At 45.7% G+C, this 13518-nt stretch overlaps 5 protein-coding genes across 5 annotated transcripts; 1 reads left to right on the forward strand and 4 right to left on the reverse strand.

The window, feature by feature from the left end:
- Positions 1 to 5859: 5859 nt before the first annotated feature.
- On the reverse strand, positions 5860 to 6404 carry LACBIDRAFT_304307 (uncharacterized protein; the record flags this gene model as incomplete). Its single annotated transcript, XM_001884762.1, has 1 exon — positions 5860 to 6404. The coding sequence occupies one exon, from the start codon at positions 6402 to 6404 to the stop codon at positions 6216 to 6218; it is 189 nt and encodes a 62-aa protein (XP_001884797.1). The 3' UTR covers positions 5860 to 6215.
- Positions 6405 to 6467: 63 nt separating this feature from the next.
- On the reverse strand, positions 6468 to 6662 carry LACBIDRAFT_304308 (uncharacterized protein; the record flags this gene model as incomplete). The annotated part of the gene is made up of 1 exon (XM_001884763.1): positions 6468 to 6662. The coding sequence occupies one exon, from the start codon at positions 6660 to 6662 to the stop codon at positions 6468 to 6470; it is 195 nt and encodes a 64-aa protein (XP_001884798.1).
- Positions 6663 to 7754: 1092 nt separating this feature from the next.
- PATPB16201 (26S proteasome regulatory complex, ATPase RPT6) lies at positions 7755 to 9349 on the reverse strand (the record flags this gene model as incomplete). Its single annotated transcript, XM_001884764.1, has 7 exons — positions 7755 to 7865; positions 7923 to 7990; positions 8049 to 8142; positions 8195 to 8304; positions 8358 to 8969; positions 9026 to 9145; positions 9202 to 9349. 7 exons carry the CDS (start codon positions 9347 to 9349, stop codon positions 7812 to 7814), a joined length of 1206 nt encoding a protein of 401 aa, XP_001884799.1. The 3' UTR covers positions 7755 to 7811.
- Positions 9350 to 9462: 113 nt separating this feature from the next.
- LACBIDRAFT_330454 (uncharacterized protein) lies at positions 9463 to 10315 on the forward strand (the record flags this gene model as incomplete). The annotated part of the gene is made up of 3 exons (XM_001884675.1): positions 9463 to 9747; positions 9820 to 10059; positions 10115 to 10315. The coding sequence occupies 3 exons, from the start codon at positions 9463 to 9465 to the stop codon at positions 10313 to 10315; spliced, it is 726 nt and encodes a 241-aa protein (XP_001884710.1).
- Positions 10316 to 10655: 340 nt separating this feature from the next.
- LACBIDRAFT_304310 (uncharacterized protein) lies at positions 10656 to 13425 on the reverse strand (the record flags this gene model as incomplete). The annotated part of the gene is made up of 9 exons (XM_001884765.1): positions 10656 to 11089; positions 11147 to 12009; positions 12075 to 12421; positions 12479 to 12911; positions 12969 to 13004; positions 13064 to 13081; positions 13132 to 13206; positions 13270 to 13290; positions 13361 to 13425. 9 exons carry the CDS (start codon positions 13423 to 13425, stop codon positions 10656 to 10658), a joined length of 2292 nt encoding a protein of 763 aa, XP_001884800.1.
- Positions 13426 to 13518: the final 93 nt, after the last annotated feature.

The raw sequence follows: 13518 nt of genomic DNA on the forward strand, positions 1-13518 counted from the left end.
CAAAAATATCGATAATGGCTCCGAGAGCCACATGTTCCGTATTTGGCCAAACTCGCTAAAGGGACAATGTAAATACATGAAAGGTAATATAAAACAATGGTAGTATGTGGGGGACAATGGCAATATATGCCAAGGATTTAGGTATTCAGACTGGTAACATTACCAGTGGGTAACATTTGTCCATGATATATCTTGTATCTCATTCAATTCAGCACCCAGTGTGATATGTTACCAGCTTGCTGAAATTTTGACTTCAGCAGGCGCCAGATTTGACTGTGACATCCAAATATTTTTGGCAGGTAGGGGTCAATTCATGCTAGAAGCTTGCAAATTGTACCCTGTAAAGGAAATTATATATATACTGATATAATGCAACATGGTTTTTTTTTCTATTTTCAATCCATTTTTTTGAATTTCAGATGGTTTTGGCACTTGACAAAAATTTGTGTTACTAGTGCTACATTTTAGTGATTTTGAGGGCTGCGTGATGTGTTGGTTATCATTAAAAAGAGGTCTGTCTTTTTGTTGGGAAGAACAGTGATATGAAATCCATGGAGAACCTTGATTTTATAGCAGTTGGGAAATTCAAATATATGAAAAATTAGTAAGTCCACAATGCTGTGGAGTCATATTCTCAGCAATCAGTACCTCATCTACACCTCAAGAGGCAGAAACTGAACTGGGAACCTAGAGACTTGTTTCTCCTCAGCTTATACATGACTCAATCATAGAGATGTTAGAGGAATCATAGGTATAGAGGGTGTATCAACCACTAAGGGGGATGGAGATGGTGAATAAGAAAATATAAAGTAGATAATAAATGCACATACAAAACTTGACATTTTGCAAAGAAATAGGCTCATTAGGATCTAGATGGCTCTGTATCTTTCTATATATTTTGACAATGAATATTGAGTATGCAGTGCCAGCAAGAAAGAAAGCATACCCTCTAAAAATGGGAGATTTTATTACACCAAAGATTCTAAGATGATAGAAAATAGAGTTGACTTGCCCACTTTATATCTGAGGTAAGCAGCCTAGTCAAATAATGTAATGAAATACATACTTCCTAACAGGAAGAATGGGTGAGAGGGGGAAATGCTAGAATCTGGAAATAAACAACAGACATACAAGCTACAAAACATGAGCATTTTTGTGTATCAGAGGATATAAACATACAATCTGATATTAAATATAAATATATCAGTGTGATGGAAATTAGAATGAATGGATAACCTACATTCTAAAAAAAGGAAACACAGAGATGTGATAAAATTGGTCTATAGGGTGCTGAAATTTGACTAACCCTCTGAAATAATATTGATTGGGGATCAATTACCTGATAAAGAATCATGATTGAATACATGTAGATTGAAAAAAAAAAAAATGAAAAATATCAAGTAAAACTTACAAGACATGTGGGAGAGACTGCATACTTTCTATAAATAAAGAAATAAGTGCAAGAAAGAGGTGAGTAGAATGAATTGGAATATAAGCAACTTACATCCTAAAAAGGAAATGTCAAGAGTGGGTTGCTGAAAAAATGTACAGTGAAAAAGAAGCAACTTACTTCCTAAGAAAAGTAAAAGTGTGACAAAATTAATCCATGGCCAGTAGCAAAGCAGCTCACCCCCTAAGAGAGAAGCACCAAGATGTTAAACCAGGATAAAGCACAATAAAAACAAGGCCAACTCACCTCCTGGAACAAGACAGGCCACAGTTTGTATCACCAGAAGAGTGCAATTGAAAATCCAGGCCAACTCACCCTCTAAAACAAGATAGGCCACAGCCTGTGTTACCAGAAGAGTGCAAATTGAAACCAGGCCAACTCACTCTCTAGAACAAGACAGGCCACAGTTTGTGTCACCAGACAAAAGCATATTAAAAACCAGGCCAACTCACCATCTGAAACAAGACAGGCCACAGTCTGTGTCACCAGAAGAGTGTATATTGAAAACCAGGCCAACTCACCCTCTGAAACAAGACAGGCCACAGTCTCTGTCACCAGAAGAGTACATATTAAAAACCAAGCCAACTCACTGTCTGAAACAAGACAGGCCACACTTTGTCACCAGAAGGGTGCACATTGAAAACCAGGCTAACTCACCCACTGAAATAGAACAACTGCATCACAAAAAGAGTGTACCTAAAAAACCAGGCCAACTCACCTCCTGAAACAAGACAGGCCACAGTCTGTGTCATCAAAAGAATGCACATTACAGTTAGGCCAACTCACATCCTGAAACAAGACAGGCCACAGTCTCTGTCACCAGAAGAGTGCACATTAAAAACTTGGCCAACTCACCCCCTAAGAAAGAAGCACCAAAATGTGTCACCAGAAGAGTGTACATTAGAAACCAGATCAACTCACCCACTAAAACAAGACACAGGCTGTGTCACCAGAACAGTGCACATTGAGAACCAGGCCAACTCACCCTCTGGAACAAGACAGGCCACAGTCTGTGTCACCAGAAGAGTGCACTTTAGAAAACAGGCCAACTCACCCACTAAAACAAGACACAGACTGTGTCACCAGAAGAGTGCACATTAAGAGCCAGGCCAACTCACCCTCTGAAACAAGGCCACAGTCTGTGTCACCAGAAGAGTACACATTGAAATCCAGTCCACCTTACCTCCTGAAACAAGGCAGGCCATAGTCTCTGTTACCAGAAGATTGCACATTAAAAACCAGGTCAACTCACTGACTGAAAAAAGACAGGCCACAGTCTCTGTCACCAGAAAAGTGTACATTAACAACCAGGCAAACTCACCCTCTGAAAAACAAGATGGGCCACAGTCTATGTCACCAGAAGAGTTAATATTAAAAACCAAGCCAGCTCACTGTCTGAAATAAGACAGGCCATACTCTGTGTTACCAGAAGGGTGCACATTGAAAACCAGGCCAACTCACCCACTGAAACAAGAAAGGCCAGAGAATAAGTCACCAGAAAAAATCATAATCAATAGGGGAACAACTTACCACCTAAAAATGGTAGGTTACACAGAGAATTGAGTCAGAGCAATGTTATTTCAGAAATTTTATAATCACTTACCCACTACAAAATTATGTTATAGGCATACAGAGACAAGGTAAATAGACTACATATTACCTCCTTGGTTTATAAGAAAGCACATTAGTTGTATAAATAGCAGAACCAACATTTATTACTTACTATCTGAAAGAAAATGATGAGATGTGACATATTATGAAAAATAATTTCTCACAAACTAATGGCCAAAATTAGAATATGTAAAAACTTGAACAATTTGTAGACATACATTCTGCAAAAAAAAAAAAAACAACAACATTAAAAAAAAAAACTGGTAATTGTTTTGTCCTTACTTCCTGTGCTTTATCAATAGCAATTGAATCTTATTATGTCTTGGCTTACATTCTGTAAAACGGATCAATATTTTATTTTGATACCTTTTAGTTACTGTTTATCACCACATACCTCCTATTGATCTTACAGATTAACTTTTGAGCAGCATCATCTGTCTGTTACTTACTGTCTGTTGGAAGATCTTGACAAATCAGTGAAGATCTCTTAATTATAAACTCTTACTTCATAGACATCAATAACTTGTTCAAATAGCTTGGTCAAACTCTTCAGAACATTTGACCCCTGCAATGTCTTATACATGTTAAAAGTGTGAGAACCATCTGAGAATTGCAATAACTGACTGGAAACAAATCCCTTCCATCTATCACACTGATTGACCTCATTGAAACTCCAACATTCAGTATGGTATTATACCATATCTTACCCTGAAAAGTCAGTAAATTTTCAATGAGAGTTACCAAAGAGGTTGTGATTTTTTCATCCATATTTAATTCCTGCTTCTGAAATCCTAAAAGAATATGGTGTGGCCAATTAAAGCAAGCATACTGGACCACATCACCCTCAAAAAAGTCTTTTGAAGGGTATTCTGCCAGATGCTTCAAACAGCATATTGCCAGATGAAGGTGTTGCAGAGGAGGATCAATGAAATACTGCTTTGATCGTGATTTGGTGATCAGAAAATCCCGGAGAGATGTGTGATAGAGCATAATGGGCTTAACATCCTCTCCAGGAATGTTGATAATGGACTGTAGTCCCAAGAGCTCACAAACAACATCTTCATTCTGAAGATGGAGGAGGGAGCCAAGGAAAGTAATAGATTTGTTGTTCTTGAGAATGATAATTGTTGCAAGAATTTTATAAAAGTCTGCTGTCCCAGATGCAGAGGAAAGAACTTGTTCATAGAGTGGATCCAGACCAGTGACTCCAGCTTCCAGTAGTTTTTGCAAGGCTTTGTGTGGTATGGGATTTCCTCCAACAAATTGGATCAATGTAGTAGCAAATGCAAATGAACTGCCAGCCATATCCAAGAGTACAGCAAGATCTTTGGTAGACGGCCAGGGCTTTGATATCCTCTGCATCATGCGCAAATTCTGGTCACAGATGCAATTGAACTGTTTCTTGAAGTAAACTTGGATATCCAAACAAGCATCATAATCTGCCAAGTCCAGACAGTATAAAACAGACTGAGTGCCAGAACCATCAAATCTTTTTCGAATATGCTCCTCCACCCTGCTGGTAAGAAGTATTCGGAAAGGAAGATAATTCCCCCCTATAGACACATTGATCAAAGCATCAATGAAGACTGCCATCTCAGCCTTGTCATCGCATTCATCAAGTGCATCAATAACAAGAATCTTTTGCTTTGTGAAACCAGAGAGTGGCTCAATACTAGAAAGGATTTTGAAAGTGGTGGAATGAGTTGGATTTATAATTAACTTCTGAAATTGATGAGCAAGAGAGACAGAGTGTTCAAGCAAGGCTGGCTCATCGCGAAGAGCCCTCTCAAGTGATGGCTTTGCAGCAGGAACAGAAATGGAGATCTGATGGGCAAGGGTAGGGATCAGGCGAGATATGCGGCTTCGTTCGCCAGCACCTCGAAGAAAGAAGAAGCTCCCTAAAAGGCGGCCCTCTGTGGCATAGTGCTCCGCAATGGTTTGAGCTAATGCTGACTTGCCATAGCCAGCTGGCCCTTTGAGCCAGCAGATGGCAGCTCGCTTGTCAGAGTAATCGAGCCACTGCTTGATCTGAGTGATGACCTCCAGGCGAGTTCCTGCATCACATCGAGCAACGTGACCCGCGCGAGTGTGCGTAGCGTTGCTAACAGGCCTAAGCAAGTCCGGAAGACCTAGTAGATGCCAAAAAATGTTTGATAGTGTTGACGAATTGGCATAAAACCTGACATACCTGCGGGAGGAGCAGCCGGAGAGCCATGGAGAACGACGTCACGGCCAGCGTTTATGAGCTGTGCGCCTCCAGATATGGTCGTTCCGATGGCGTTTTGCAGCAGTGCGGTGGATGAGGAAGATTCCATGGGTGGAATGATGTATTGTAATATGAAGACTAGGAGAGTTTGAAGAGCTAAAGACGTCGATAGGTCGGGTGGTCGTTGTGGTCGATGACAAGGAGCTGAGATCAGTTGTGAGAAATTCAATGTCGAATGCCTAATCGGGCGCACAGACTCCGACAGAGTTCTGCTCCAACACTTTATGCCGGCCTCCGATGAAGACCAACACCAACTCGCACTATTGAGCCAACTCTTGTGACCAGCCCCCGCGAGATGGCACCTTCCCGCCGGCCCACTCAAATAGCCAGCTCTCGAATCTGCATCTCTTGGCTGCGGTGAGCGTTTTGGTGTAAAATCCAACATTAGCAGGGCCCCTTAGTGTTTAGAGTATGGGTTCACGATTTTGAGGGAACGACCAGTTCGTCTGAACAAGAACAAAATCTCCTCCAAAAACTTTCGCTGTAAGACCTTCTCTTTCCTCACCACTCTAATTCTCTGACTCGGATCTAGCAGTTTTGAATACCAGCCCACTTCTCTGACAGAAAACAATAACTATCCTTGATGTCGACCCTCCAGCGACTAAAGCGAATCTTGCCGAAGGTATACTCTGAAACGAAACGAAATAAGCCTGACCGGAACAGTCATGCAAAATCTCTGTCACCCTATTAGCCGCCGTCCAACCTCATCCGCCCCACACCTGCCTCCTCCACTCTCCAAATTCACGCATTTCGCTTACGCGAAACACGAGCAGAATGCGAATTACCGTCCAGAACTACCACCCACCCCCATCCCCACGCTCATTTAAATCTCAACCTCCACCTCTTCCTCCATCACCACCTCCAGCAATGGGTCAAAAACCCCACCTTCTATAAAACAATTCCAGCCCTATCTCGCGTGTCGTACACCCCGGCATCCTCACGCAGACGCTCACCGCGCTCTAGCATTTCCGCCGCCTGCGTGACAGACGGCCAGGTCCCTTCGTTAGCCGTCCTTTCATGTGATTGGAACATCGACGAGCCTTGGACTCGGACGGCTTTCGGTTGGAAATGAGACATCTGACTTCTCACCCTCCTCAAACCCAATGTCGATTCTGCTGTTGAATAGGACCTCCTTGACGATCACCACAATTCGTGAAGAGCGTGAACGAAGAGGCGCGGCGAGGGTGGAGGTTTTTTTTTTGGTGGTGGGACACTAGGTACTGTCAGGAGCAGTAAGAAGGCGATAACAATAGTCCCGCGGGCATCTACGTCCCCACGGATCGATATCATTCCCTCAAGCTCAGCAGATCGCGCCGGACAGCTCTCTCCTACCATCCTCGCCAACACATCTTTCCTCTCCCCACTGGCACTGCTACCTCACCCGCAATGCTCTACGAGCGCCATCTGACAGTTATTCTTGGATCTTGATCACCGTATAGTCGACTAGTTTCCGTCGTTTTCGGGTACCTGTGCCCTGGTCATACCAGTACGTTGTTAATCGTTTTTCTTAAAAACCCTGGGATGCACGCTCACACCTGTAGCTCCACATACCCTCTGATCCAAGATTTGACGTCCGTATGGTCTCTCGATACCTCAAGGAAGCTTCCCCCACCTAAAGCCATGCACGGCCCAGGGAAAGGTGTGCACTTTCCGTTACACCTCTGAACTGTCTTTCATGACCCAATCGACGGCATAGTAACTCGCGTTGTACGCCTCGCAAAAGCTTTTCACAAATTCGAGCGCCTCTTTTACCCGATCTCACGGGCGGAGCTGGCTTCTGCGTGCCTGCCTCCGCAAAAAGTAGCATCTGTGGTTCACTCCAGGTGGACTTTGAAAAGATTGCCCAAACTTGTTCAAGGAGAGAACTTAGTGAGCCAATCTTACTTGACCAATGACAGGATATCGTGGGTTTTCCACGAGTTGATACGAGTGTTACGATGGAGCGTTGCCTGAGTGCTAATCCCGCTGTTCGGCTGTCCTGCAATCTGGCAAGCAGGTGTTTCAGGTGGAGACAAGGCCCCCATCGTTAGGGATTGTGCTTCAAACTTCAACCCCATCGTTTTTGCCCCGCTTTTACGCCAGCCTGAAACGACACTGATCAGCCGCATGCGCAGAGGTCGATTTAGAAAAAGGAGATGAGGAGCTTCCAGAGGACGAAGAGCAAGAGGTGGTGCTCAATCTCAGCTCTTCATGGACTGGTCAGACGGAGGAGGAAGCAGACGAGATATTTCTATCAAAAGCCGATTAAAGTATGGAAGGTGAAGGGGAACTGTGAAGCCAGATTCGTTCGACAGGTTGTAGACGGACGGCCCGTCGTAACGGAGCTGTTGGAACTTCAAGGGGTCATAAGGGAGGGCGCTGGGTTCGATAGTTCAAAATCCATGTACTTACGCATGTCCAAGCGTAGGCCTTCACACAGAAGTCAATGAGAGGTGAGAACAAATGATTCGAAAGAGATACAAGTGGAAAAGTTAGAAATGCAGTCTACGAGAAAAGCTTGTTGACCGAAGTGTTTCCCTCTTGGTTTTTCCTCAAGACCTGCAAAGCGCTGTCAAAACCCATTGGTAGTAGAGAAAGCCACACCCAAAGACTGACCTTAGCCACCGCAAACTCGAAATCTTCCTGCGTGACATGTTGTCTCCGTTCACGCAAGGCGTACATACCTAATGTCGAAAATCAACTGACAGCACGCAGACATGATCGGAAAAAAGGGGGACTTACCAGCTTCCGTGCAGATACCCCGGACTTCAGCTCCAGAACACTGTCCCATCTTCTCTGCAAGAGCACGCAAGTTGATGCCCCGTTGCAGCGACATCTGCCATTGACATCAGTGGATCTGCGATGAAGGTTGGACTGAACCTACTTACCTTGCGTGAATGGATGCGAAGGATGGATACGCGAGCCTCAGGACCTGGAGGTGGGAACTCGATTTTGCGATCGATACGACCTGGCCGCAGCAGCGCGGAATCCAGGATATCTGCAAGGGCACTGTTCAAAGTCACGAAAGAGATGAGTAGAAAAGACCCGCACCAATTCGATTCGTAGCCATGATAACTTTAATATTTTTCGTCGACTCGAACCCATCCAGTTGGTTAAGCAACTCCAACATCGTCCGCTGCACCTCCGAATCACCTCCCCCACTCCCACTCTCCCCTCTCGAGCTTCCAATGGAATCAATCTCGTCCATGAAGATGATGCTGGGAGCGTGTTCTCGTGCCATCACGAAGAGCTCGCGGACCATTCGGCTACCCTCTCCAATGTACTTTTGCACCAGCTCGCTTCCGCTCACACGGATGAACTTGCAGTCGGTGTGATGGGCTACAGCACGGGCGAGGAGCGTCTTGCCGGTACCCGGGGGTCCGTAAAGCAAGACACCCTTGGGTTGCGCGATACCCAGGGCTTCGAAGAGTTCGGGATGTTTGACGGGCAGCTCGATGACCTCTTTGATTTCCTTGATTTGTTGGTCGAGACCGCCGACCATTTCGTATGTGCTATCTGGCACTTTCTCAACCATCATGAGCGAGACTAGAGGGTCGACTTTATTTGGGAGGATCTTGTGGATTGTGTAGGAGTCGGAACGGAGGGCGACGCGGAGCGTTGCTTTGAGTGAGTTGATGTCGATTTCCGAATCCAGATCGACGACTGGAGCGAGTGTATCAGCGTCCAAGCACGTTGATGGATCTCGTGAATGAACGCACTGTATTTCCCTTCAGGTTGTACTTTGACAAGGACTTTGTTCTTTCCCATTACTTTGATGACTTCACCGACATAACTTCCAGGTTCGTGGAGTAGTTGAAGTTCTTCTCGCAGAAGCCGAACTAAAAACGAGGGTAAGACGCTATTCGGAGACTTCTGATAGTTGACTGTTGTTCACCTCGGGCGTTGAGAGCATTCCGTTGTGCTTCTAGTCGTCGTAAGTTCTGAGTCTTCTGGTTGATTAGAATCTCTGCAGATTCAATTTTCGCCTGGTAGTAAGACTTGACACCGCCAGGCGCAATGGGTGCTTGTGTTGCGGTGGCCATAACGATAGTGCACTTGGAAGACGATGGGAGTACGGCGTACGCGTCGTCAGTCACGCGCGTTTAGGTCACGTTCTTCTCCAATCCTTGAGTATTTGTCTTTCCCGTCCAACGAGATGCCGACGAACAACAATCAAGAAGACCTTTACGTTGATAACTTATTGCGCAACCTAGCCACTCAGCACCCCATTTTTTGGAGTCGCAAGGACGTGACCCTCATGGGCATACCTGATATCCTGCCCACCGTTCCTATACCCCAAACAGATATATCTGGCTTTTCTTATACCGACGACGCATTCGACTATATCTGTGATCTTGACGAAGCCGCTGCTGAAGAAAAGGGTTCACACCGTTATCTCGAGCTTAGATCTTTAGTCGTCGCTTTCGCTAAGTGGTTCGGGGTAAGCAGGGGTACGCTAGTTACCGCAAACACTCTGCATCCTAGACTCATGCTCGGCAGATATTTTTATCAGCTGAAGCCAGTCAAGATTCTTAACTGTTTAAGCGTTCCCTGTCTTGTCTATCTAGATGCCCCACTCCGGGAAATGATCAGAGGAACTTACAGGAGGGAAACTATTCCGGATCTTCTGAGGCTGTCCTTTCTGGGTCAAAGCGATGACTCTCTGGAGGCCTTTGATTTTGCAATGCTTATTGCCCTTGCAGAGGACCACAGATTCTGCCAAGTGCAAATGGACGTCGATGAGTGCTATACGGTATTGTCGTTTGTCCACTAACTTCAGGATAGTGTTGATTCCTTGTACAATACAGACAAGAATAGTCTATCCCGATTCTACTCTTGAAAATTTTATATTCGTCACAGCAAAAGTGCCGGTGGAAACTCTAGAGGCTCTGGAGGACGACGAAGAGGTTGTGAGGAAAGTGAAGATTTCCAAATACACTGTGCCACTTGGCGACTTGCAAAGGGAAAGACAGCGTTCTGTTGAAGACAATGGCAACTATTCTGGATGAGGGTATGCGCGCAGGGGCAACAGCACGTTCATTTTCTGACGACGACGATGAGGAGGAGGGGGAGGGCGAGCCAGAGACGTAGGACTTTCTTGTTGTAAACTACGCGCAGCGTTGACCTGGTCACGTCGTGAGGATTACACTATGCATTCGTCTGCTTTACTTACTTACACTGAAGGCCCGATATTTGGAAATTTCGCCATCGACTTCCTCCGAGTTCTCCTTGATACACTCATAATTGAGCGTGAAAAGAAGCGAAATAAAAACCATTACCATCCCCGTCCCAGATACATTGTGCCAATGGGGGAAACCTCTAAACGGGAGGGAAGCTTTTTATTGCAAGTCATGGCAACCATGATGCATGATTGATGTCTGGAATTCGCGCAGGAGCAACAGCGCCCCCATGGAAGGAAGGATAAGACGGGAAGGAGGAGGGGAGGACTTCCTTGTTATGGATTCCCCGGTCAAAAGTGGAAAGTTTCCTCCTTTGCACCACGGGTAGGGTCATTGTAGCGAAAATAGATAATGTCTCACGACGTGACGTGACCATACCCCGCTTGGAAGCGAATGGAGATGGCTGCGGCACGTTATTGTACCTAACGGGCTGAGTTGTCAGGAAAAACTTGAAAAACCCGACATCCACATTCTGATTATCGCGGACTTGGAAAGTGAAAGGAGCAGCGCCGCCAGAGCCATAGCCAACAGTGAGAGAACCCCCTCGCTTGGGAAGTGGTGCGTCGAGACGTTGTCCCGAGGTCGAGGGCAAATAATATGGATCTGCATAGAGCAAAGTCAGCTCAATAAATCTCGCCTTCGCAAAAATGAACTTTTTACCGATAGAAAAATCGCTGTTGTCAAACAGAAATATTGAAGGATAGAGATCGAAAGGGGAATCATTGGTGATCTTCATTCCGTACTTGAAACGCCCGTCCGCGACGAGGTCAATGACGCCAAAGAGATTGAGGTTCGGTCCAGTGGGACCAAGAACGGGCTGGAAATTAATATCGACGCTCGCCTTCTCCAGCCTCGTAAACTCAACATGAAGTTGTCCTTCCAAAGCCGGTATCAAGCTCGTACGATTGAGATGCCAGTAATAATGCGCTGCTGCTCGCATGACGGGGTATACCTCCTGAACGTCGGCAGCAACGGAATACGGCATGCGCGTCAAGCCGTACCGCGTGATGCGGTGATCTAGGATGTTGAAAACGATTCCCCCGCCTTCCAGGGCAACTTCTAAGTCAGGATTTTGTTTTTTCTCCACAACCACTATTTTTCCGTGCTCAGGATCGATATATTTCATCTCCAGCGCGATGGCGTCGAAAACACAAAGGAACGCCTTGTCTAGAGGAACGTGGATCCGAAAATCAGCTTGTTTGCCAGCCTTGGTCTCCAGCGCGAACGCTGGTCCCTTCTCCAGAAGATTATTTTTGTCAGTACCAAGAGGAAACCGTGCAGAGCAAGAGAAAGGCTCTACTTCAGTGACTACAAGAGTTCCGAGGAGTGAGTCGTCTTTGAAGTCTTGGCTGCTGTGAATCGCAAATTCTGTGCCTGATGTGATTCCATGTGCGCTCCCAGCTTCGATGATTACAGAACCTTTTTCGTCGAGGTGGACATTGTAGAAGACTCGACCAGCACTAGGGGCTTTCGAATGAAAGAATATACGGTCCTGGTGAAACCCCTCGCACTGCGGGTCTTGCCTGAACGTAAAATTCATGAGTTTGATATTAAAAATATTTTGAGCCGAGTTTTAGAAAGAACGCACATTGGAAGACGTTCCATGCGCTGCAACACCTCAGTATACGTTAATCTATCCGCCCCGATAGTTTTTAGCGCAGTAACCAACGCATGAGTAAAAACACCGCGTTTATGAATGCGATCATCGACAGCTTGCTGTGCTTGGCCACAGGCGGCCATAAGGACGTGAGATCTTAATCCTTTTTGTAGGAACCCTTTGGACAGTCGACCGCCGCGGGCACCTGCCAGTATGTCGTTGTCGAGATGAGAGGGCACATCCTTCATAAGTGTTGCAGATCGGTTGACACGGGTGTGGTCCTCCGGCGCCCCTTTGCGCGTACCAGAACCGGAATGACAGCAGTCGAAAATCACGGTCTGTATAAATCCAATTGGTCAGGTCACCTCACGTTTGAATAGAATGACGGCACTTACAATATTATCTCCCTTCTCCCTAGCGAGTCCCTCAAGCAACGCATTAATCGTCCGATCCGGTATCCCATCAACGCCATCCTCCCCCTCGCCATAATCGCAAGGAACGATCATCTGTATTTTCTCTCCCTCCTTCCCCTTCCCGCCGTTGACATCGGTCTCCGCACCATGTCCCGCATAAAAAAGAAGAATCGGGTCTCCGCGTTTAATCCGCTCATCACTCCGGAGGTCCATGAATCCCTGGATTATAGCGGCTCTTGTGGCGGCTTCATCGCGTAGACTCCTAATATGTGAGGGAGGCACGGATAGGTCCTCTTTTAGGTATTCTTCGACTGAGTCAGCGTCGTTTACTGCTCCGCTGAGAACAGTGAATTCAGGACAGTTGTACTTGTTGATGCCGATGGTTAATGCAAAGAGAGGAGGAGCGGTCGGGTTCCTATAAATTTAATTCTCTGGTTAGTGGATTCAATTCTGCGAGCGAAGGTGAACGCACGGCTCGACCGGTGTTGGGCTTGACGGCTTCTCGACGCTTTTAAATAAAGTTTCTTCAGACTATAATTGCCATAAAATACCAAGGAGAATACTGACCTGATTTTGGAGAGACGCCTGGGGTGATTTCCATCAGCTGGATCATCAAGTCGAATGAAAAACCCCACCTGACTGGAATCTTTAACGAGCTGGAATTCGAAAGGACCTTGACATTGGACGCGGAGTCAACGCGTGGAAGATTTCTGGAACCATGTTGTATTCAGCATCCGTCACAAGACGACTACCTCAAAAAATCAACGATTCACCTTGTCTCCTTCTGGTGGTCTCTATCGATAATTAGATGATAATCAGATGATTCAATAAACTTGTTAAAGACGAAGAGGGGAAAATCTCAACTGTAAGAGGTACCAGAACAGTTCAACGTAATTCTCAACGAGGACATCGGCGGTTTCAAGAAACATTATCGGTTTGCAGATGTGGGAAAAGGATTAAAGCAGCGTCTTGAGTTGAGTTATGGGCGCTACTTGACTGAGTAAGCCCGGATCAGATCCTGC

Source organism: Laccaria bicolor, genomic scaffold (genome assembly GCF_000143565.1).
Source record: "Laccaria bicolor S238N-H82 LACBIscaffold_27 genomic scaffold, whole genome shotgun sequence".
Taxonomy (NCBI): Eukaryota; Fungi; Basidiomycota; class Agaricomycetes; order Agaricales; family Hydnangiaceae; genus Laccaria; species Laccaria bicolor.